This window comes from Sceloporus occidentalis, unplaced genomic scaffold (assembly GCF_023333645.1).
Source record: "Sceloporus occidentalis isolate IW3139 unplaced genomic scaffold, rSceOcc1.0.p SCAF_6, whole genome shotgun sequence".
NCBI lineage: Eukaryota > Metazoa > Chordata > Lepidosauria > Squamata > Phrynosomatidae > Sceloporus > Sceloporus occidentalis.
This window is the reverse complement of record NW_028316986.1, coordinates 133292441-133318682: the sequence shown is the minus strand read 5'-3', so window position 1 is coordinate 133318682 and position 26242 is coordinate 133292441. Positions and strand designations below refer to the sequence as shown.

Sequence of the window (26242 nt, the reverse complement as noted above, 5' to 3'; positions counted from 1 at the left end):
ATAAATGCTACTCTGTGGGACATATGCGCAAGGTATATAACTCTAATTTTAGCTAAAAAAAAATTGGGAAAACTTGTAAATATTTGATGTTTGTTTCAGTGTGTTAATCTTTCCTGAAAAAAAAAAATTGGGGACATTTTAAAAAAACAACGATTGAACATTCTTAAAAGAAACGCTTTGTTTGTTTTTCTTTGGTACATAGATGGATGTCCTTCTGCTCCCTATCATTTCCCCTACAGAACAACTTACCATGCACATCAGATGTTAAACGTATAGTGTACACCCCAAGATCACTCTTTTTACCAGAACAAATGTGTGATATTGATTGAGACTTAGGTCAGTGTTGGTGGGAGAATTTTCATTTCTTCTGTTTCTTAAAAAGTGTCTTACTTGCCTGAGGCCTTTTTTTAAAACCTCAATTATGCCAATTGAGGTTTTAATAGGTTCCTGATAGGGGACCCGGGGGGGGGGGGTTAAATAAAAAACAGATGGAGGACAGGATCAGACCTCCCCCCCAACACGAATGCTGGTACTGAGTTAGAGTTGTGCATGTTCAGAGAAAGTGTGCATCGACACTGCAGAAATAATTTAATATGACACCACTTTATCTGTAATGGCTCCTTGCTATGGAATTCTGGGAACTATACTTTTTGTGATGCATTTTGCCTTCTCTGTCAGAGAATCTGGTGCCACAACAAGCTACAAATCCCAGCATTCTGTAATTTTGAGCTATAGCAGTTAAAGTGGTGTCAAACTGAATTATTTCTGCAGTACAGATGCAACCCAAGGGAGTGATGTTCGGCTCCACACACTACACATTAATGTAACATGTCATATGACCCTAAGAAAAAGGACTGGCTGGGCCCATTTGGTAAATTTAAAGACAGAATTTGACTCTCCCCAGCTTGAAGCTCAAATGGCGTATGGTGACAGATCCATGTACTTAGGCATGACCTTGTCTCAGTCATGTCTATAGCAGGAGGTAGATGTCTTACTTAAAGCATCAAAAGGGGCGTGTGGATCTTTTGCACCCTCTCTTCTCTTTTATCCTCCAGTTATTCTTCCAAATCCTGGTCAGGAAAGTTCTGATGCCAAAAGTGCAAAGGGCTTGGGGGAAATGCTTGAGGGGAGGGGTTTGGAGGGGAAGAGATTTAAATAGTGTTCACTTCTTTGTCTTAAATCTCTTTGTAGTATATCTGTATTTGAACATCCAGGTGTGCCACCGGCATTGGCCTTGGTACAATGGGAATGATCTGAAAGAGTGAGGGTGCTTATTATGTTGAGTCAAATCATGCCTAGATTTCTTTAGGCTGTGTATATATGTGGTAAATGATTAGTATATCAAATAATTATAATCTATTATTAATAGGGACAGAGAATTTAACAAAATGCTACTCCAAGGCAGGATTTGATGATTATGTGATGGACCTCCATCTGACCCATGTAACTGACTTGTCCGACCTAACTGATATAGCATGTACATTTTCTTGCTGTGAGCAATATGAAATGTAGGGACGTTGTTCCAGCATGCTGCATTTGCCCCTTTTCAGAACAAAATACATAATAAAATATGGATTTGTCAGTAGTAAAAGACCGTGGCTGCTGCTCAAGCTTGTCCTTTGCTTGTTTGGTTATTAATCAAACTCTATCAGTCTGCCCCCAAAAGCATGAAATACTTGTACTGAAAATCAATCAATCAAATGTTTGTCTCTGGTCTTTTGAGTTGAGACTAGTAGAGATTTTTTAATAGATCTGTAGGTGGGTATAAATTCCATTTCTAAGTGTTTGTATCTTGTATTAATTTCTCACTAAGTATAGCACATTGAATTCCAAGAGCAGGATGTTTAAGGGTAATGTGACTGATTTTAAAAAAATTGCAGTGGGATTGGAATTAACCACAGGATTTAAGATTTTGGATTACCTAGATTACTATTTTTAAAGTAACTGCTTAAGTTGTTTTTATCTTCCTGAATTCTCTCCCCTGCTCCTGGTAATTCTTTGAACATATTAGTTGCCTCATATCTTAGGTAGGGAACATATGACCTGGATGCACAAGTTGTTAGATCCAACACTTGGCTCTTCCAGTTGAAATGGAGATCTAGGGTAGGATCTTGGAGACTTAGAAAGCTTAGATTTTGCGGTTAGCTGTCTGAACCAAATCTTTTGACTATGTATGAGGAAGCCTAATGGTTTTGATTTTGTTTTAGACATCCTATGTTATTTCTTTACCACGGACACCATTTTGACTTCTGTATGGATTTTGTTAGCTGTAGACCTTATCAAACAGATTTAATACATGAAGTAAAACCTGAAGAAGCAATGTAGATGGCTGTTAACCTATTCCAAAAGAGAAGTGAGACAAAACTTTGGAACAGGCATGGTTCTCTCCTACAAATGTACCTAATTGTAAAACAGGTGTGAACAACTAAGGAAGGCAAAGAGGTTAGCCCTCTTCCCCGGGTGATCTTGGAGATCTGCACCCCTGCACCACCTGTTCCTGCCAAAACCCCACATTTTTAATAATCTCAGTTCCACAGATGTCCTCATTGGGGTGTTTTCACCATATTTTGTGGCCTTCCTAGGCCAATTTAGGCCCCAGAGGAGCCTTTCTTAAACAATGGGAAGTGAGCTGAAGTTCTTATTCACTTCCTGTTTTGAAAAAGGACTCTCCTGGGCCAAAATTGACTCAAGGGTCTCCAAACCATGGTGGAATCCCCTTGCACACCCCCTAGATGCCATTTGGGAGCAAAATCTTTTTTTTAATGCAATTTTTTATGCCTGGGAGGCCCCGAGGGCCTGGAAACATGGTGGAAATACCCGCCCTCCACACTACCTAGAGGCCATTTTGGGGCATATTACAGCAGTTTTTTGTTCACTTCTGCGGACAACAAAAATGGCCCTGGGGGCCACATGTGGCCCACAGGTCACACTTTGCCCACCCCAGTTGTGAAAGGATTTAAGGGGTTTTTTTTTGCTGTGTGTTTGTCAATCTGCATGTAGCTTGGGTTTCTTAGAATTTACCTTTTTTGATCACTTGAATTCCCCAGTTTGTAAACAACAATATGGTCTCATAAATACTTCAATATCAGCATTGTACTTAATAATATTTTATGCTTTGGATTTTTCCAGAACTTTATACAACAGGAAAATAAACATGCAGGTCTGTGGCCTCATTCCCACATAGATATAAGCCTTAGCTCAATGTCAGTGAATCAGTTCCAAAAGGTCCGTCGTTCCCACTATGAAAGCAAATATTTTTATTATCTTCTTGTAGTTGTTTCTTTTTGGCACAATTGTCATCCCCACAAGTTTGTGCCACTTCAAAATGCATGTCAATCACCTGTGCATCACTGGTAATGTAAGCGGCAGCTTGGTTTGGGAACTATTTTTAAAAAAAATTGATAGAAGATTCGATTCATTGGTTTTACAACTACTTGCCCCACTGAGCTGCCGATCGCCTGGTTTGCCACCCAAGTAATTGCAAGTAGTTGCAAAATCAATGAATCAAATCTTCTATCAATTTTTGGGTAAAAATCATGCACCCATAGGTCACACCCCAAGCACAAAGGCAGCGCTGGGGGCGGGGGGACGGTGCATCTAGCAAAAAATGAGACAGGATGGTAAACACCCTTCTGCCATTAGTCCCCCCTCCAGAACAATGCAATCCAGATCTGTCATTCCCACTTGTTGAACACGCTTTAGAATCAGTCCCCCCCCCCCCCAAAAGAATCGCCAAAGAACTAGTGTCAGGAAAGAGTGGATTTTTTCTGTTTCCCTTGCTTCATCGTGATTGAAACTGATCACAGTAGGATCGGAACCGGTTTCAAATGGGAATGATGGTCATATAACCCGATCAGCAGTTTGCTTTAAATCATAGTGGGAATGCAGCCTATAATCCTTTAAATATGCTTAAGTAAAACAGTTACCTTGTGGAGATACTCCTTGTGGAGTTTCATCATATTGCATAGACATTTTTAGTCTGGACACATTGTTTCCATAGATGTTATATAGTCTAAGCATTTTTTTTCTTAAAAGGAGCATATGTAAGACATATGACGTGTATGGGACATAAACATGGTACTTACAGCACACTTTAGTTGAAAATAACTTCAACTTGTACAATATTTATACTGTATTACATGGGGATCATACATCTCACATTTCATCTCTTGTGGAAGCCTGTGTTTGGTAGCTTTTCAGTATTTCCAGTATATAATTCAGCATGGCTGTAATGCTTGTTTCAGAGAGTATATCTAACTCTTTTTTTTGTATAGAGACTATTTTTGACTCTCTGTGGCGGGTTACAGACTGCCGAAATGCGGCGGTCTGCCACCACCTCTGGTTGCAGCGTCCAGGAACCGCAGCAGCCAAACCGCGCAGTTCCTGGATGCTGCACAGAAGGAGCGTAAAAATCGCGCTCCTTTCTGGGCCCCGGAAAAGACTCCGTGAGGCGTTAGTCGTGCACTCGCGGCTTCACTTCCGGGGCGCGATGTGCAGACGCAGAGCGTCCGTTACGTCAAGATGGCGGCGGCCATGTGGAACGGCCGCCACCATTTGTTACAGACTCAGCCTGTGCTAGGGTTAGGGGCGTCTGGAAGAGACTCCCCTTTCTAACCCTAGCACGGACTGAGTCCGTCCTAGGGTGCCCGTTTATAACGGGCCCTTGTGGACTGGCATTTTTAACAGAATATTGTAAATGTTACTTATTTTATAGGATTCAGCAAACAACAGTGTATAGAAAGTGGCATATATCTTTGGCTCAGTCCCTTGAGGTGACTTCAGAACGACAGGTTTCATAGATGTTACGGACATTTGTTTAACCAATAATATTTCAAGAAGTATACTTACCAAATGAGTCTGGTTGAGAACTCCATAATGTTAGTCTGGCTTCTTGTCCAGGCTTCCTGTAGTTCTTATGTGGTATTTTCCATCTCAGAGAAGCTATGTTTGAGACTGTTACAATCTTAAAGGCTTTCTTTATTCCAGTTGTGGTACTCTCTTGGAGAGAGTGGCCCTGTGTCACTTTCTTTTTATCTTGTTTAGGAAATCTCAAGACTGAAAGGCTCACATCAATGGCACTGGCTTTTCTACCTTCTTTTACCCAGATAATTAACAAAGCTGTCTGATACCTTTTCATGCCTTGCAACATATTATTATTGGCAGATCATAATAAATTTTGCATAAACAACTTACTTTATTTATTAAACCAGTTGTATTCCACCCTACATCGCAGGATATTGGTGTACAGATAAAATGAATTTAAGTAATTTAAAATTTTAAAAAGTAATGGAGAATCATTTCTTTATTGCCTGTTTTTCCTATTGCTTCCTAGTTTGGTTAAGAAGGTAAACCTAACCAAATATGTATGTCTAAAACACACTGAAATATTATCATAATAAATAAAACATTATGACAGAGAAATAATGAATTCCCTCAGTGCTTCAATGGGAGTGTGTTTAGCACAGGAATGGGCTAGTACTATTTGCCATAAACAGAGCGAAGATACTTGAAATACTGTGCATGAATGGGTTAATCTTTGGAATGATTTAAGAATGGGTTTTAATGAAAAGTTAAAGTTTTGTGTGTCAAGCTGATGTAAAGATGCAGGTAATGGAGAAGAGTAGAAGAATGATAAACAAATGGAAATTGCAAAGGTATTGATGTCAGGCGAGAAAAGCTTTCGATTGCTTGAAATTGGATTCAGTAGGTGAGATAGAAAGTAAAAGGCACAGAGAAGATCTTGCATTATTTGGGTTATTAGCAACTGCACAGGTCATACTATGAAATAAAAAATACCAAAATATTGTACTGCTTTTTAACAACTGACATTTTGTCCCACTCCCAGATCACAGCACGCTCGCTTCCCATTATACAGACCGATGAGAGACTCCAGCCTCTGCTCAGTCATCTCAGGTGACGTAATTCCACATTTTCCTATAATACGACTAAAACATTTCTCTACTCTTGGTAATCCAGTGGAAATGAGGGAACTGTATATATGGGGATGGTGTGTTTATTGTTGTCTGGTCCTGACCAAGCTGTGACTCTACCTTCCCAGATTAGATTGGGTTTATGAGCAAAATATTAGGAGCTTCTCTGTTTTGTTATGTTCCCCCACTCCTCAGTAGTGGTATTCCTGCCATCCCATAAACACTGTTGGGATTGCTTTCAGGCCATACAGACAAGGATTTTTTTTAAAGCCAAGGGTGACTACTTCCTTCCTTATGAGTAGATTCAGTTACTTGTCCATCCTTAGTCAAGACAGAATTGTCTCCACTTTTTTGGTTCTCAGTTTCCCAGCAGACAGGGTCCTAACCTCCTGTATTCTGGTTTAGCTCCTCCTATTTGCTCCTGTAGGCAGGGACAATAAACCAAAGACCGGCCCCTATATAGGGAGGAGCTAGCCCCCCTGAGCCTCAGTCTTGTTCCTGCCTACACTCCTAGCAGGATGTGTCTCTTCGAGCCAACAAAGTTTTTCCTTTCTCCGAAAGAGGTTTGAGAGTTTTCTTGGCCTTCCCTTCTCCTCTCTCCTTCCTTCCCCCCCTTCCTTGGTGGTGGCTATGGCAGAGGACCCCAAGAGCACTGGCTAAAGGGCATCCTTAGCTCAGGCGTCCCTAGCTCAGGGTCTGCCAGCTCAACAGAGGGAGCTGGCTTCAGAGGGAGACCCATTGGGAGGTGTTTGCTGTTGCTCTGCAGCTTCTTCACTACAGCCACTCCAGTCCTTTTCTTCTCTTCGTTTCTCTTGCTGCCTTGGAAGCATGAAGAAAGACTTAATATGGCAAGGGCTCCCAGGATTGGAGAAAGATCTTGGCTTTGCCCATGACTCTCCCTCTCCTCCACTCTTAGATGACGTGTCTCAGTCCGCTGAGGCATCATTTGGAAGGAGGGTCCTCCGACAGATTGTGTCGGGGGCCACAGTTTCCTAGCAGCACTTCCCTCCCAGTTCGAGAGGGCTTTTGTAAATCCCAGAATACAGGAGGTTAGGACCCTGTCTGCTGGGAAAACGAACGTTGGTACTTACCCGTGATTGGTTCATTTCCAGCAGATGAGGGTCCTAACATCCTGCCCACCCGGGTGCTGCCTGCGGCCTCTGACCCTGCCTACCTGTTGGTGGACCTGCCTTGTTCTTCTTCTTGTTGCTGGATTGGTTTTTCTGAGTTCTTGTTTGTTCTTGGACTAGTTTTTTCCTAAGGTGTTCTAGTTAACCCTTAGCTGATGTTACTAAAGTTCAGTTCCTTGATTTACCTTACTAGTCGCTTGGCTTGTTATTGTCTGAGGCCCAGGGGGGTTAGCTCCTCCCTATATAGGGGCCGGTCTTTGGTTTATTGTCCCTGCCTACAGGAGCGAATAGGAGGAGCTTAACCCAGAATACAGGATGCTAGGACCCTCGTCTGCTGGAAATGAACGTATCATGGGTAAGTACCAACGTTCGTGTTTCTTGCAGAGCTCAGCTTTTCACCCCCATGTTTAGAACTCTCTCTCTGGAACCAGCAGTTTACTGAAAGTGTCTCTCTGCCCCAATACTGTTTCAGTGTCCGGCCACACCATGAAGTGCTACATTTCTGTTTCTTCATCTTCTGCAACTGGCCATAGAGTTCACTCTTTTCTCCTTTTCTTTTTATTCATAAACTTAAAATATTTGATGATTATATGACAATCTGTGTTTTGGTCATAGTAGCACTTTAATGGAAGCACTGGCCTATGGTGAGGGTTTTTTTTTGCATCAAATAAATTGACTACTTTTTCAGTCAAAACTTAAGGCCTTTCCCTCAAGTAATCTTTGCCACATATTTGGAAAAATGATACTTTGTCCTTGAAAAAAATCCTCACTACTTGAAATTCCTGTGGAATATTCTCCTTTGCTCAGAGCTCTTTTAAAGTCACAATCATTATTTTATTATGTATTCCCTTGGGTTGTCTGCTCATAGTGCTCTATAATATCTCAGAAAAGTTGTCACCATTCTCTGATAAATTAAAGGAGACACAATTTTTCTAGTGGTTCCTTTAATAAGAAAAATCTGTGAGATCTATACCTGGAGTACTAGAAATGCGTTCTTTGAGCAACTACTTTGATATGCCTTGTTAGATGTCAGATATTTTGCTCGTACTTGAAATATAATATTCATCTTAGGATGTGATTTTGAGCACATTTCCAAAAAAGAAATGCATTTCAAATAAATGGCCCAGAGTGCATGTGTGGTAAAATATAAGAAATATCTTAGTTATTTTCTCTTCCCAGTTCAACCCTTCATAAAACTGGAAGATTAAAAAAACCCAACTTCCACATGCATTAATTAAATTGCTGAATTATTATGTTGACTTACTGTTTTTATAATTCATAGAAATAAAGAAAGGTTTTAAGTTTAGGTTCCCATGGTAACAGTAAGGTTACCTCTTGAAATTATAAAAATTACATTCTTTTTTAAACTACAATTTCTTTTTAAATTCTTTCTCCTCACTACAGCCATGCATACGTTGGTCCAGATTACAGCATTGAAAAAAACATGGGGAAAATTTCAATAGATCAGATTGATGCAGTAAGTGGTTTATACTTTTGTACTGTACTGGACATTTCATTGGTTCTGCATTCAGTTAATGACTTCCATATACAAATGGAAGTGAATAATGGCCTCTATATCCAGTTAAACATACAGTCGACCTACATATTATGCAAATTCCTATTATGTGGTTTCAGTTATACGCAAAGACCCCCTTGCGCTATCTCGTGCTGTTTGTGCCGTGCTGTTTACACTACCTCATGCTGGCAAAGGGGTTATGTCATTTAATAATGGCCTCAAAATGCAAGAGTGGTGCTGCTGGCAATCCAGATAAGCCAAAGAAAATCTTCTTACTTTTTTGCAATGGCTGAATTAAAACCAAAACTGAAACTGCCTGCTGAGAGAACTTATGGAGTGACATTGTGGAGGATTTTCATGCTTCACAACAAATCGATGGAAAAGTTAGGAGAATCGTTGATGCATCAAGACAGCTACTGCTACTGCTGATTTTTCTGGCTGATGCAGTCTGCAGTGTCTCTTGTGTTCCTTGATTCTTGTTTGCACAAGGAACACATGAGACACTGCAGACTGCGTCAGCCAGAAAAATAAGCAGTAGCAGAACATGTTACAACCCATCCTGGACATAAAATACTGTTTGAAAACACTGAAATTCTGGACCATGCCAACAACTATCAGGTCAGGATGCACAGGGAAGCCACTGAAATCCACAAACACCTGGACAATTACAACAGGAAAGAGGAAACCCTTAAAGTAAGCAAGGTTTGGCTTCCAGTCCTGAAAAACAGCAAGATGAAGACTCAACAAATACTAATGAGAAATCTCCCAGAGTCAGGGGTTTCCCAGCAGACAATGAGCACTAATCAAGCAGACACTAATCCTCTTTTGCATACCCTCCCACCTTGAGGCCTGCCATTAGCAACAGAACAATCCACATGCAAATCACTCCTGCCTTCCCAGGTCACACAGTATATTTATACCCAACTCCTTTCCAGGCAAGCATTCTCTGAAGATGCCAGTGAAACATCAGGAGGAAACTCTTCTAGAACATGGTCACATAGCCCAAAAACCCCACAAAAAACTATGGTATACATTCAGAGACAGTTGGATATGCTGGTTTCATTATTTTAATTATTATCTGCAAAATAAAATGTGCTTGTTTGAAGGAAAAGTAAGATAGAAATATAACAAAGACAGTGTTCAATAGATGTATTGCCACACTTTTGATATGTCATTTAAGAGGGTTCAAAGCAAATTTAAAGTCGTTATCTCTCAACTCCATGCACTCTTAGATGATAAAGTTATCTAGACCCAGTTAGATCAGTTTCAGATTCTGAACTGAGAGTACTATGGTTAAATTAGTAGATGATCTTTGCCTGAGCATTGACGGGGATTATGCCCTTTCTGGTGCTTTTGCATTGCTCAGCATTCAATGCCATTGACTAAGGTATCCTTCAGGAATGCCTGAGGGCTTTGGGAATTGGAGACACTGTGCTTCAGTGGTTCCAGTCCTCTCTCTCAAGTAGATTCCAGATGGAGGTGCTTGACTCCTCATACAAAGAGCTGTTATGAGACTTCCAATGGGACAAGATGGTAAGCAGACATGTCTGAGAGCAGTTTACCTCTCAGGAATGACTTCAGCAGCGATCGCAGAAAGGAGGGGCACCCCTGCTGTGAACAATTTCATCCAGATTGGGGTGGAAATAAGGGATCAACCAGACCAGCCACAATTTTAAACCCTGCTCCCTCTGGGGAGATTGCCACTAGCAGTGATCATCACAGGTATTGAGTGGTTGTGGAAGGAATGTCCTGTCCAGCTACTGAAAGTCAAATGGACTCTGTCTGAATACGGTGTCTGAATTTAAAACAGCATTAAAGATCAGTGTCTTCTGGCAGGCCTATCCAGATGATTTTTAAATTATGAATTTTAAACTATGGACTTAATATTTTAACTGGATTTTTCTCCTTCAAATGCGTTCCTCCATTCCTTTTTTTCCCTTCCACCCAACAACAATTTTCCACTCTGCCATAAACAACTTTGTTTAATCTACAAACACCTTGCCTGTGATTCTGGTCCGGTGGCAAATGGATGAAGACGTCGGCTATCTCTCCAACACAGGAACAGAGCAAAGCTCCAAACACAAGCTTTTGGCTTGCTTTGAAGAATGCCTGGAGAAACAGCTGCTAGATCAAAGAATCACTCTCCAGCAGTTCACTCCTAAGAGGGCTATATTACTTTGTTTCAAATAACACGAGCTAATCACCACTATACAAAAACTCTTACCAACCGACACACCACACTATCTCAAACTCCCACAGCACAGCGTTTTTGCTTATATACAGAATTACCATGAGGCAACCACTAAGCCCAGCCTCTTTCTATACAAGTTGCTATGCACCATAGACACCAATCCCTCTTCAGACTGAAGACATAGCATATTTACATTTAGTCCAGTTCAGTTGACCTTGAGCATCCGGCTGCTGCTCTGGACTCCAGCTGTAGCCAATTTAGGCTTCTGCAACCATTGCCACATCTGAACATTTTCACCTTCAGTACATTAACAATGGAAATGTCTCAAAGTGAGTAAATTATATTTCATTTGATTATTTCACTTAATTATTTCACCAATTTGAAATATATTCCAAATCTAGTTCAAATACAGGTCTTAAAGAAACATGTTTTAACTTTTTGATTTTAAACACATTTCATTTCTCATCCCCCTATTCCATGCTGTTTTAAATTCAGACAGCGTATTCAGCTTTTGAATCTCTTCTGGCAGGTCATTCCACAGTCCAGGGGTGGACATTCATCTTATGGTCACCATAAGTCAGTAATGATTTGAAGATAACCAACAACCCAGCAACTTTGATGTGGGAAACCTACTATTAAATAGAATCAGAATCCATATTATAAACTTATAATTAATTATCCATACTGATGGCTATTTTTCACTAGAAAATTTGTGTTCCATTTGATCTTATGCCTTGCATAGAAAGAGACACTCAACTTAAAAGCTTAGACTCATATTGAAGTTATAAAATAAATTTATCCATAGCCTCTGGATAAATTCTTTTCTCATGCTGTTCACCTTTCTAGGTAGACTTAAGCAATAATCACAGTACAGCCTATAAGGTTTTCAAGTCAAAAAGCCTTTAAAATGAAAATGAATTTTCTTGTTTCAGCTTTCGGTGAAATCATTTCCCCTCTGCATGCGCCAGCTGCACAAAGCTCTGCGTGAGAACCATCATCTCCGTCATGGAGGCCGTATGCAGTATGGCTTGTTTCTAAAGGGCATTGGCTTAACACTGGAACAAGCTTTGCAGTTCTGGAAAGTGGAATTTATGAAAGGAAAAATAGATGCAGACAAGGTAAATTATTGTTTGGGAGCTCTGTTCAGTTGTCAGCAGTTTTCCTTCAAATGCTTGCATAGTCCACAGGTGTTATTCATACACACTATGGACAGCTGCTATAGACTTGGTAGCATCACACTTCAAAAGCAACCGCTTTCACATCCTAACCACACAGTGGGTTACCACCATCACATTTTTCACATCCTTAATTTTTTTTATTGTTTGTGACCCTAACAGTGATGCACTACACATGTTTCATACTTGTTTTAATAACCTTGTTGACTTAGAATACAAATGATAGTTGATGGTGATTTTAATGAAATTTTGGACCCTTTGCTAGATGAACATATGTTTGTACCAAGTGAACAAGCTATAGTGAGATTTACTTTACAAACATATATGAATGAATATGGTTTAATTGATGTATGGAGAACTGTGCACTGAGGAGACAGGAAAAATACTTTTATCTCTCTGGTCTGTTGTTTCAGGTTAGATTATTTCTTAATTTCTGCATCTCTGATTAGAAATATGAACACTTGTAACACTGAATCCTTGATAATATCAGACCATGCTCCATTTTGTCTAGAATTATACTTTTCTAATGGTCCTAAACCCTTTAGCCTCTGGTGATTTAAAGTTTCATTTCTCAATGATGAAAATTTTAGGGCTCAAATGGAACAGATCTGTTGGAATATTTTAAAATGAATGAAGGCTTTGCAGTTTCATATGCTATTGACTGGGAAGCATGTAAAGCTTCCCTTCGGAGGTAGAGCCATTGCTTATTCTTCTTATAAAAAAAGACTTAAAAATTTTAAAAAGGAATTATTGAACAAGCAACTGAAAGCTCTTATATCTCAATTTGCTGTTTCTCTGTCCAAACAACTTTATCAAGCATTGCAAAAAGTTCAGTATGAATTGAATAATATTATCTCACAATAAATTGAATTTGCTTTCACATGTCTGTGACAAAGCATATCGTTAAACTGGGGAACATCCCAACAAGATTTGACTGTGTCACCTTAAGCATCAACAGCACTACAATGTTATTTCAACTATTAAAAATAAAAGCAGTAATTTATATACATCACCCACAGATAGAAATCTGCAATTTTTGAAGTTTGATTCAGATCATTATAGCTTTGATAATAAAATTTACCAACAGGATACGGAGACTTTCTTTTTTTATATTGACCTTCCTCATCTTAGCCTATTACAGCAACAATTTCTTTACACTTAGAGTAATTTCCTAATTTCAGCAACATAGCAAGTATGAGAAGTGGGACGTCTCCTGGCCCTAATTGGTTTCTAAAAGTACTGTTAGCACCAAGACAGCTCCAACTTTGCAAATATATCTTAGAATGTGGCTCCCTCTTTGCATTATTAAATTATGCCTATATTACTTTGATATCTAAACCTGATAAGGCCTATGCTTGCTGTGCTACCATCCTGTATCCTTACTTGATGTTGATATTAAAATATTGACAGCTGTTTTAGCTAATAGATCGCAAAAAGTTATTTCATCTTTGGTAAATCCTTACCGGACAGGCCAGAATCTGATAGTACTTGATTGGTTGTTAATTTGACTGCTTTAAACTCTGATAGAACTGATCATCCAGTCATTATTTTATTAGGTGTGGAGAAAGTCTTTATAAAAATTCACTGGCCATTTATTTTTACAGTATTGGCTAATTAGGGGTTTCATGAAATATTTTTGTCATGGCTAAAAAGTGTATATTCAGCACAAAGAGTATGGGCTATGACTGATGTTTTTTATAATCCTTTTTTACACTGAACTGGGGTATAAGACACAGATGTCCACTGTCTTCTTTAATGTTCAATTTGTGATTGAAACTCTTAGCATGTGCTATTAGATAAAATTCCAGGATCAAGGGATTTGAGCATGTCAGTTTACAATTTAAAAACACACTTTTCACAGATCATCTTTTGTTGTTCATTTCATAGCCTGAGCAGTCAATGCTTGTTTTGATGCAGTTGATTAATAATTTTCGTAAAATATCTGGGTATTTAACTAACTGGTTCAAGTCAGAAATAATGCCAGTGGGAGACAAGATGGACTCTAGTGTATTTAAAGCATGGCAGTATTGATATTGCTCAAATTCTGTTACATAGGCCTGTTACAGACTGCCAAAATAAAGCTGCTTCGGGTCTCTTTGGAGGTATGCTATTTAAATGATGCATGGGTCCTAAGAGGCCGGAGGTCGCGCCAAAGCCACACTCCATTCCTAAGCACTGGAGTGCAGCTTTGGTGCAGCTTCCAGATTCTTAGGGTGCATGCATCATTTAAACAGCATACCTCCAAAGAGACCCAAAGCAGCTTTATTTTGGCAGTCTGTAACAGGCCTTGTTTTGGTATAGTTATTCCTAGGGACTTTTCTCAGATGATTAATTTTATTGTTAAGTAAGATGATAAAAGATATTGCACAAGCTTTAGAGACAAGGGCGGGTTTAAGCAGGAGTTTGTGGGGTAAAGTAAAGAAGATTAAAATGAATGTTATACAGTAATACCCCATTTAATGTGGGTTCATTTACCATGGTTTTACTTATCCATGAAGAGCTGTGGGTCTGTCATTCTGCCTTGTCCTGCTCACGATGTCTTGTTTTTCCTCATTATCTTGCATTGATTTGTTGTATGCTATCCATTAGTCATGTTTGCATGCTGTCCTGGTCAACCTCCAGCCCAAGCATATCATAGAATTGTGCTGGATGACCTAGAAATGCCTAGAAAGAACACTTCTCTAATATTTTGTTCATATGTTTGTCCTAATTGTGCTGTTTCCAGGAGAAACTATGCAGACAATGTGAGCCACCTAGCAGGGTTTTATTGTTCTGCCTCTGATCACTCCTTCCCTAATTCAGTAATGAAGAGAGTGCTTTTTGGATTAAGTTTTTTTCAAAAGCAATTGTAGACATGTTGCTAAAATTAATCTTTGAAAACTAAAGAAATGTATATAATAGTTTCCAGTAGCCTATATGAAGTTACTGTTAACCACCCTTCTTCAGGACATAAGACATTAACATTAATTAATTGAATTTGTTAAGGAACATTGAAGGGGGCATAGATGTACTCTTAGATGGGTTACAGAAGAAAAGCTGCATCTTTATAAGCTTCACAATTCTGTTGCTCATAAAAATGACACCTGTTCAAATTAAAATGGCACCTGTTTGAATTAATATTATGAAGCAAATTAACATGACTGGTCTGATCAGAATCACTGCAGAGTACCAAATATTTGAAAACATTCACCTTCTTTACGTTTTTTTTTAAAAGAAAGGTTTATGTATATCAGCTTTGATGAAAAGCAGTGATGCACTTTGCAAATAAAGATATATAACTGAATACTGAAATCAAGATTGTCTACTACACCATAAAATTTCCAATTTCTCCGTGTGCTTGGTGAAACCTGGACAGTGGAGAAAGCAGATAGGAAGAAAATCAACTCATCTGAAATGTGGTACAGGAGAAGAGTTCTACAGATACTGTGGACAGTTAAAAAGGCACATAAATAGATCCTAGAGCATGCCTGAACTCTCCCTAGAAGCCAAGCTGACTAACTGAGACTGTTGTACTTTGGACATATCATGAGAAGACATGACTCACTAGAAATGTCAACAATGCTTGTTGAGGTAGAAGGCAGTAGGAAAAAAGGATGACTGAATTACAGTTGTATAGACTCAATGAAGGAAGCCACAGCCCTGAATCTGCAAGATCTGATCAGGGCTATAGATGATAGGATGATTTGAAGGTCTCTCATTCATAGGGCTGCCATAAGTAGAAGGTAACTTGATGTCAGTTAACAAACAATGTTCTTTATTCTGGCTTGTTCAAAATGGATTACTATTACTGGTGAAGTTCTGTGTAACAGTTTAAGTGTTTTAAAAGTTTTCTTGCCCTAAAGTCTGTGGCAGCAACTGATAGCTAAGTCATATCATGCGCACTCTGTTTCATCCTGAATGCTGTCAGTACTGTAGTATTTTCAGATGGATCTGTGCTGCAGAAGGAATCATATACCTTCTCCATATATTGCCTCTTCCTTTTGGTGTGGGATGTGAACTTATGAGATCAGGCCACATTAGCTGGGAACAGTAGTAACATAGGGGAAGCTATAATTCTCTCTCTGGCCTTTGGGCTCATCAGTTTTTTTCTTCTGTAATATTTTACAGAACTCCTCTAGAAAGTCACTGCTTCTTGAGGTGGAAACTCTTATCAAAACCATTCTAGCGAAGAGACTCCTTTAATTTTTGGAGATTTCTTCATCTAGTCAGATCTTCACAGCTTCTGTCTTCATTCTCTTGAGCTGCTGTCTTCTCTTCTGTCCCTGTATGATTGTCTGAACTGCTCCTTGGACAGTGCTGGGATTGCTGTTTTATGTTCTCTACGCCAGACTCCAAATTATTTTGGCTCATATTAGAGTGAATAGAGTGATTGTTAACTGGCTTTTGGGGCCTATGACATGGCCTTTTTTATTCCACTATGTACTGTATACTATTGGAGCAACAGTGCATCTACTGAAACCTGTGTTGGATTTTGAAAAAAGATCAGTAGATAGTTTGAGGAAAATGAGAGAGAAACTGGAAAGAGAATTGGAAAGCCAAATTAATAAAAATAACAACAAACAAACAACAAACAAAAAGGGGGTTAGAAAAAAGATGAAAGTCACTTAAATAGAAAGAACAACAAAGGAAAGGGGGAATATATTTGGAAGAACACTGAAGTTTATCACACGGGCCCTGAAACGGGCCTGTTGCGTTCCAAAATGGGGGCGCGCGCGGAATGGGAGGGGGCTAAGAACGAAGTTTACCGCACACTGGAATTTTGCTGCCGCCACCGGGCATTCCAATCGCGTCCTACATCCGTTCCAGAGGGCGCGATTTCTGAGAACTGTTCCAAAGTGTTCTTAGAAATCGCGCCCTCTGGAATGGATATAGGACGCGATCGGAACTCCTGGCAGCAACGGCTGCATTCCAGTGTACGGTAAACTCTGTTCTTAGCCCCATCCCGTTCTGTGCATGTCCCCGTTTTAGGGCCCGTGCGATAAACTTCAATGACTCAAAGAAATACTGACAAGACTAGATGGGGAGTTATTATAAGCAACATTTAACAGACACAGAATGTAAGATACCTTGAATGTTTGTTTAATTTATGTTTGTGTGTTTTAGATAGGTATTTTGTTATGTGGACACAGTGTTGTTATTGTGTTAATAAAAATTATCTAAATAAATAAAGAAAGAAACCTGTGCTGGCTTTCTTGAGTAATAGTAATAGTAGTAGTTTGGCTGAAAATTCACAGACTATCAGTAGTAATTGTTAGGCCTCTACGACTGCAGCTGCACTGCAGAAATAAGCCAGTCTGGCACCACTTTAATTGCCATGGCTCAGTGCTACTGAATTCTGGGAATGGTGGTATTGCGAGACAGTTGGCCTTTTCTGTCAGAGAGCTTTGGTGCCCCAACAAATTACAGTTCCCAGGATTCCATAGCATAGCGCCATGGTGGTTGAAGTGGTGTCAAACTGGATTTTTTCTGCAGTGTGGATGCAGCCAGAGTTAACCTTTTCAGCTGTTGCCCTTAACATCATAACAATTATATTTAGCACAACAGAACTGTTTAAAATGTTCTGCAAGATTTACAAGTAGCTTTTCTCTCAGGAGTTTTCAATTCTGTAAAGTAAAATTATTTCTCTGTGTGTCTTCTGTCTGTATCTTCATTGGAAGATGCTGGGCATCCATAACTGACATGCATTTTTCCAGGGTAGCATTCAGAGAACAGATGAAATCTAGGACGCATTGACAGATTGAAATATCATTGCAGCTAGATGGCATACAATTCTGGATGCTTGAAGATCTTGAATGCAAAGTTCATAATTTAAGAAATAAGTTACCAGAATTTTAAATGAGGGAACCCAGGGTGGAATTTACGTGTGTGGAGATTTACATGCCTTTTATCATCTGTTCCACATAATTGAGTGAAAAGTGTTATTTAAAACAGGATGAGAAAGCACGTAGGAGAAAGTGTTTTCCAGGGGAAGATTCATTATGGCTTTTGCAAAGCACTTCATCAGGAACAAGTTCTTTGGATTTTCTTAAGCTTGTGAGATAGGGATGATCTGGTAGTCACTCATACTTAGAAAGCTTTTGACAAAATCCTACCCGAAGACTCACACATAGAAGATGTGATATAAGAGAGTGTATAAACGAGCAGACACTCTCAAGGGCCGGTAACAAAAAGAGAGAGCAAAGAGCAGTAATAAATGGGCAGCTCTCACAGTGGAAGGAAGTTGTGCTTCCCCCTGTCCCAAACACAGACACTCCTCTGTTTGATGTTTCTGCTAAGGCAGAAGGCAAACTTGAAATGATCAGACCATCATTTGCATCCTGTTTTCCAGATCTCTTGAGAACCATCCTAGAAGGGTAGAGGGAGGTGTACTACACAATTGATACCACGCGAACTATGGAAATTGGATGTTGCTATGTTCTAATGCCTCTTAAATTAAAAGTCTGGGGAAAGGAACATGAGTGCTGAGTAATGACAGCTGCTTTTCTATTTTGAAATGGATAAGGGTGTAGTTCACTGGGAAACCTGAGGCCCTATTTTGGCTTTTCACTGTGGGAATTTCACTTTGAAATTTGTATATGCTCAGGAATGAATGCCCACTTCATCCATGGAAGGGCATGGAAAACAACTGAGTGACCTTGGGCAAGTCACACTTACACAGCCTTAGAAGAGGGTAGCGACAAACCCTCTCTGAGCAAATCCTGCCAAGAAAACCGCTTGGTAGGTTCTCCTTAGGGTTGCCATAAATCAGAAATGACCTTAAGGCAAAGCAGGAATGAAATAAAAAAAATTGGCTTGGTTTAGCCATACATTTGTGTCCCCTGGAGTTAGTTTCCTAGTTTAAGGTGTTCAATAATATTAGCATGAGAATAATACATACTACCACACTATAACAATTAATATTTAAAATCTTTGCTGGAACAGACCTCTCTTTTTATGAATCATTAAGGGGATAGACTGTCATTCATTTAATTAAATAATAATTTTGATTATATTTTAGTTACTAAAGTGAAATGAGCACCTCTGATGAACTTGGCGTGCGTCAGCTTGTTTCTGTGTTCCTATTTTTTATTTTGCAGTTGTGGTCTGCATGACAACACTGTCTTCATAACTGCTATATGGAGCAATCGGCTCCAGATAAATTAAGTATGAATCTTGAACTGGAATATTGAAAAGTGTTGGTTGAGATCAAAAGATCAAAATATGCTATTTTTCATATGTGTCATCAAGTTAGCTTTGACTCATGGTGACCCTACAAATGAGAGATCTCAAGATCCCCTGTTATTAAGTATCCTGCTCTGTTCTTACAAAGTCTGGGCAGTGTTTTATGCTAGTGAGATATTTGAGTGCTGTCCCCCCTTTTTGAAACAGAGCTCTTTAAAATTCTCTAAAAACTTCCTGGGTTCAATTGATTAGTTCATGGTCTTGTGGATCCTGACCATTGAGTGGTTGTAGATGAAAGTATTCCCAGATACTTTCATTTTTCAGTATGAAGGAGCATTAATTTATTAGGTTTTCACTTGACAAGATCTGACTGTGATATCATAGCATGCTTCCATTATGTCAGTCCCACAGATAATCTTTCTGATCTTTTGAGAATGAAAGGGACTTGGAAAAGGTTTATTGAGGTGGATATTAGAAAGACAATGATGTGATTACACCCCCCCACCTCCTGTTCATCCAAGTTCCTAAATGGAAGCTGATAATTAGACTCCTGAAACGTTTCTATCAGTTTTGGACAAGAAATGTAATTAAAGAGAAGCATTTCCATTATCAGTAGGTTCCCATTGGTGTCACCTTTCTTACTGGTAACTGAATAGACCTGACTTGCTAGATTTTCTTATCCTTCGTCAGCCATCCAAGCTGGTTTTCACATGAAGCAGCTGTTTCCTGGCTGCTAACTCAAAACTAGATTGGTTAGTCTCCTAGCCAGATGCCCTAGACTGTCTTTCCCTAAATTGCTTTCCCTGCTTGCCAGCTTGAATACACACATACTTTACTAGGAAATGAGATTACATTGAAAAATATATCATGAACAAGTTGTAAAACAAACAATACATTGGCTGCAGTATATATTCTTTAAGAAATCCTATGCTTGTTTGACTATTGGTAGTATCACAAGCTAGCTGAAGTCACTCCTAATATACAGTGGGCCCCTTGGTATCCTTTGGGGTTCCATTCCGGGACTCCCCTTGGAAACCAAAATTGTGGATGTGCAAGTCTCATTAAATACAATGGATAGTAAAATGGTGTCCCTTATATAAAATGGCAAAATTAAGACTACTTTATATTTTTTGGAATATTTTAATGCCGTGGATGCTTGAATCCATGGATAAAGAATCCGTGGATAAAGAGGGCTGACTGAAGTTAGTTCCAATATTCAAAAATCTCCTTCCGTACTACTAATTAAAACAAAATAAAGTAACAGCGACAACATCAACTCCTAGAAAATCAATGTTTTTAACTGGCTGTATTCGTACATCATACAGTGGGTCCTTGGTATATGCGGGGGATCCGTTCCGGACCCCCCCGCGAATACCAAAATCTGCGTATGCTCAAGTACCATTTGTTCCAATGGCGGCGCGCGTGCATGCGCGCCGCCATTGGAACAAAAGTTCCTTCTCCCTCCCCTGCCTCACTTCCCTCCTTCCTTCCCTTCCTCCCTGCCTCCCTCCCTTCCCTTCCCCTTACTTACCTTTACTGTTGCGGTGCAGCGGCTTGGCCTCCGCCGCCGCCACTGTGAGGGAAGCTGGGTGGCAGCGGAGGCCAAGCCTCGGCTTCCTCGCCGCTGCCGTGAAAGGGCGCGATGGCGGTGCTGGAGGCCTCTTGGCCCCCAACAGCACCGCCACCGGGCCTTTCCCATGGCGGACGGCGAGGAAGCAGGCCTGCAGCACCAGAGGCCTTCAAGGCCTCCCGCGCTGGCATCCGGCCTCCGCCGCTACCGAAGGGCCGGATACCGGTGCTGGAGGCCAAGAGGGCCCCAGCACCGACACCCGCCCCTTCCGTGGCGCTGAGGAGGTCGGGTGACGGTGCCGGAGGCCTTGAAGGCCTCCCGCGCTGCTGCCTTCTGCGCGTCCACCTCCGCGCCTTTTTTGGGAGAGGAGGCGCGGAGGGCAGCAGCGCCAGAGGCCTTCAAGGCCTCCAGCACCAGCATCCGGCCTCCTCCGCTGCCGAAGGGCCAGGTATTGGTGCTGGGGCCTCTTAGCCTCCAACACCTCTATCCGGCCCTTCTGCGGTGGCGGAAGCCGGATGCTAGCGCTGGAGGCCTTGAAGGCCTCTGGCGCTGCTGCCCTCCGCGCCTCCTCTCCAAAAAAAGGCGCGGAGGTGGGGAAGAGGACGCGCGGAGGGCAGCAGCGCGGGAGGCCTTCAAGGCCTCCGGCACCGTCACCCGGCCTCCTCACGCCGCGGAAGGGGCGGGTGTCGGTGCTGGGGCCCTCTTGGCCTCCAGCACCGGTATCTGGCCCTTCGGTAGCAGCGGAGGCCGGATGCCGGCACGGGAGGCCTTGAAGGCCTCCGGCGCTGCAGGCCTGCTTCCTCACCGTCCGCCATGGGAAAGGCCCGGTGGCGGTGCTGTTGGGGGCCAAGAGGCCTCCAGCACCGCCATCGCGCCCTTTCACAGCAGCGGCGAGGAAGCCGAGGCTTGGCCTCCGCCGCTGCCACCTGGCTTCCCTCGCGGCGGCGGCGGAGGCCAAGCCGCTGCACCGCAACAGTAAAGGTAAGTAAGGGGAAGGGAAGGGAGGGAGGCAGGGGAGGGAGGAGAAGGAAATTGTCCCCAATGGTGGCGCGCGTGCACGCACGCCGCCATTGGGGACAATTTCCCGATTTGCCATCCGTGGATGGCGAATCCGCGTATAAGGAGGGCCGACTGTACTAAAGCCATACTTCACATTAGTCATGATGTGTTGCTTTATGCATGAGTTGTGCCACAGACAACTAAACCAATATCATTTTGCTTTCCCCAGATTCTGTTGCTTTTTGTCTGTTCTGTTTCATTAAGGATGTGGTGAAACAAGTAAGGGATAAGCCATGGTTTTACTGTATATATGCAACTATAAGTCGAGAAATTTACGCCCCAAAATTGACCCTAAAATTCTGGGTAGACTTATATAAGGGTCAATACACCAGTAGTGTTTAGAAAGGTCCTAAAGCAAACAAGCCTGATGCCCCAATCTCCATTGAACACCAATTCCTTCCTCCTCCAGTCTGTTTTGCAAGACCTGGCTTCCTATGGAAAAAAACTCCCCATTTAAATCCACTTGCTTCTCTCTCTGGTCCATTTTGTAAGACATGGCTTCCTTTGGAAAAAACTCTCCATTTAAAACCAACTCTCCAGTCCGTTTTGGAAGACCTGACTTGCTATGGAAAAAACTGTCCATTTAAAACCAACTCTCCAGTTCGTTTTGCAAGACCTGGCTTCATATTGAAAGTACTCCCCATTTAAATCCACTTGCTTCCTTTCTCAATCCAATGTTAAAACCTCTCCTCCAGCACCTGGGACTCAGTTGGGAGAGGTCCAGAGAAGGAGAAAAAGGGACGGAGGTAGTATTTCCCCCTTACTGTGCTTCCTTATATCCCCCTAAGTTTTACCCTCGACTTATCCACAGGTCATATAAAAATCCAGGATTTTGACCCTGAAACCTTCCCTCGACTTATACGTGAGATCAACGTGTACATGAATATATATGGTAGGTTTGGATTTAAGAAGGTAGAGTTGTTAACCAAGTCCCAACTATGACTTCTAATAGTGGTTTTTAATGGCTAACAAACCACAGTTTATAGAGTTCAGACACAATAGCAAGCCAGAATTCAACAAACCACAGCCCAGTTTACTTTATGTGCCTTTCTTGGCAAGTGGATCATTTCTCTTATGAAATCATTAAAAGGAATAGCTAAGTGCCTTAAGCATCACATAGTCCATAAGACATGGGCCCAAAATACACAGGCCAATTAAAGCGGCTTCTGAACATTTTGGGGCTGTGGTGTTTAGATGACGCATGCCCCCAAAGTGGCCAGAAGCTGTGCCAAGGCCGCATTTATGGGGCACCAATTGGACCTTTTAGGAGTGGGTTATATCTGCTCCTGCCAACAGCCGGCTTGGGACCTTCAATTAATAGCTAGTGTCTGTGAGTTGGTCTTGTAAACACACAGTACAGGGAATTACAGTCAGTACTCCTTTTCCACAGATTTTTTATCCATGGATTCAAGCATCTGCAGTTTGAAAATATTTTAAAAATACGTAATTTCCAAAAAGCTGTCTTTCATGTTACCTTGATGTTGCTATCTTATTGTACCATTATATTTAATGGGATTTGAGCATCCACACATTTTGGTATCCACGGGGGTTCCTAGAACCAAATCCCAGTGGATACCAAGGGCCCACTATAGAAGCTTCTGAGTCAAATTAGCAGGGTCTGTGGTTGGTGGATTCAAAAGTTGGGTTGAATGAATTTAGTATAGTGTTTCATATTAAGGCTTTTCACATTATACCAGATACTAGTTCTGTTGACACTGTGATCTGAAGACTTGAATGGTTTGTGCGTATGTGTGGTGGGAGTTCTCTGCACTGATTTTGTTATTGGATTTCAGGGCCCAGAGAGAGGAAGAGAAAGTGGAATATTTGAAGCTGTTTGACATAGACAGACAGACTTGGGGCTTATTAGCTTTTGGACATGGTTCCAGAGAGTGAAGCAGCTCTTGAAAAGAATAAAAGGGGTCAGAATCCTATTATGAGCATGAAGAATGGTTGAAATTGATGACTGCACTATGTTTAGTTGCACTCATCTCTTTCTAAGCCTGCTGAGTAGACAGTGGAGAAGGAAACTGCCTCCACAAGCAGCTGCCCATGTGCCCATCTTGGAGAACTCCTTCAGTGCTGGAAATTTTGGACTCCAGAAACAAGAGCTATGGAGCAGGATGGGACACCTCATTCAATGAACCTTATAACTAAACATTCAGGAACCATTTGCTCCACAGGATGCAAAATAGACAGTGTAAGTGTTGACAAAAGGCGGGTTGGATTGTCCAAAACAGATTCCGACCATATCCTCCTGCTTTATAATAGTTACCATCACACTACACTTCCCTAGTTTATTATTCTGTTCTCAGACTTTCACATTATGCACTGCATGGATTGGAGTCCACAAAAATTTATACTGGAAATTTCTTTTTCATAGATAGTCATAGAGATGTACATGATTCCTTTGGATTTTTTTAACACTGCTTTGTCTTTGAATACTGATCCCAAAGATAATAGAGCTACTGTTTTGCAGCACAAAATTGGCCTTAGTTGTGCTGATTTATAGCCAGCTGTAACTCAACACAACTGGCCTAATTATTCAAGTATTTATCTTTTAAGGCAGACCACATCCTTGCTTATGTTTTTGTTGCTATCCTTTTAATCTGCAACACTCCAAAGAGTGAAGAAGCTTGGCCTCCAACCCCTTCTCTTCAAGGATAACATGACATGGTCTGTTTTCATGGCTGGGCTCTGCCTCTAACTCTGACTGGAGACTGTTCTCTGGGCTCATCTCTTCCCCATCCTCATCTGAGGAGGCCTCCTCCAGCTAGGGCATGTTTTCTTCCTGTTTTTTCAGTGAGGCTTAGACCTCAATCTTAATTTAAAAATTAATTAAGAGAAGACAGCAGCATTCTCCTTGGCACTGTTGAAACCAGGCAGTTCTTTTCTGACATCTACACTTGAAATGTTTTAAAGAGGTACTTGTCTTCTGTCTCTGCCTACAGCATTTTAGCTTCCTGTCTGGAAGCATATTGAATACATCATGAGGTCTCCTTTCCATCTACCTAGGACAGTTTTCCTTGTATCTGTTATCTTTGAAGGTTGCCTTTGGCTGTTGGCAGTAGCAGTGGCCAGAAGGGTGACCAAAACCTTCTGCCTTGTGTATCTGCAGGCACCGCTGTTTCTTTCATCAGGACCTTGTATCATTATGCTTAGACCCCACACTTCCTCCATCAAGTACTTTCCTGTCTTCACATCTCACAGGGAATAATTCTACTTCCTTCTGCCACAGTCCATCTCATTCATTTGAAAAATTTCTGGTACAGTTTAGATGAAAGTAGAACATTAACAGTGTGCATTTCCAAGAATTAATAATCCAGAAGACTGAATTCTCTGTTCCTGTTTTCCTTCTGCCCCATGTCTGTGGATCAGCAGATCAATTGATTCTTTCCAGGTGAACCAGTGACTGCACCTTCCTAGCTTGTGATCTGGCTAGTGTTCCACAGCCATCCCAGGTGCCATCATTTTTCACTAGAGCAGCAGCGACATCAGCTGCTTTTTCATTTAACTCATGTTTCTTAGAAATTGAAAGGGTATTGGCCTGGAACACCCCTAACATTTAAATCAGGCATTATAAAATGAACAAATATAAATCTGATGCATTTGGCAGCAGAGTGCTTTAGAATGTAATGGCTAACCAATAGATAATATTCACATTCTTGAGGCTTGGGTATGTTCCACTTTATGTGGATTTCTCATCTCGCCAAGTCAGAGAATGGTACATTGGGTAGTTAACATGAAAATACATTCTGGGGTGCTATAGAGGAAGAATCCACATCCTCCCTGAAAAGCTGTCTCATCACCATACAAAGTAATAAATAATAAATTTTCCAAGTGTACCTTCAAACAGATAAGGGCTTCTGTCTTTTTGTTTTTGTTGTTATGCTAAGTAACAGGACTGTGAGCAGTCATAGAGCCAATCAGCTTCAAACACACAACTCTCCTTGTCTCTTTCTAGATGGTGATGGGTGTAGCCAACTTTGGGGATTTCTCCTCCCCCCTTCTGATCTAGAATACACCTTCCCAGTAAATACTCTGTACTAGTTTCTTCCTACCATATTACATAAGAGGATGCCATAGAAAGTCTAGTCTCCAAATGATACCTGTCTTACTTGATATTGCTGATTTAGTCTCATAATGTATTGTTATTCACCGCCCCGACTCATGGCAATCCTGTGGATGAAACATCTGCAAGCTTTCTTATCCTCCACTGTTTTGCTTAGATTCTGTAGGTTCTGGCCAGTGGCCTCCCTGATTAAGTCTGGGGTGCAGCTTTCCTCTCTCTCTACTACCCTCTACCTTCCCCAGAAATACTGACTTTTCTATTGAGTCACGCCTTCTTATGATGTGCCCAGAGTTACACAGCCTCACTTTGATCATCTTGCCCTCTGAGGAGAGTTCAGGCTTGATCTACTCAAGGACCCATTTATTTGTCTTTTTTTCTGTTCATTATATCCTCAGCACTGTTCTCTAGCGCTACATCTCAAATGACTAAAGTTTCCTTTTA

General features: G+C 41.1%; 1 protein-coding gene across 3 annotated transcripts in view; it reads left to right on the top strand.

The window, feature by feature from the left end:
- The window catches only part of LOC149311407 (DNA primase large subunit-like), a 113001-nt gene that overhangs the window by 54854 nt on the left and 31905 nt on the right, over positions 1-26242 (top strand). For all 3 annotated transcript variants that reach the window (XM_089528564.1, XM_089528565.1, XM_089528562.1), the window contains exons 8-10: positions 5846-5913; positions 8465-8537; positions 11700-11885. In XM_089528564.1, the coding sequence (XP_089384690.1) occupies positions 5846-5913; positions 8465-8537; positions 11700-11885 (327 nt within the window). The remainder of the gene's footprint in view (positions 1-5845; positions 5914-8464; positions 8538-11699; positions 11886-26242) is intronic.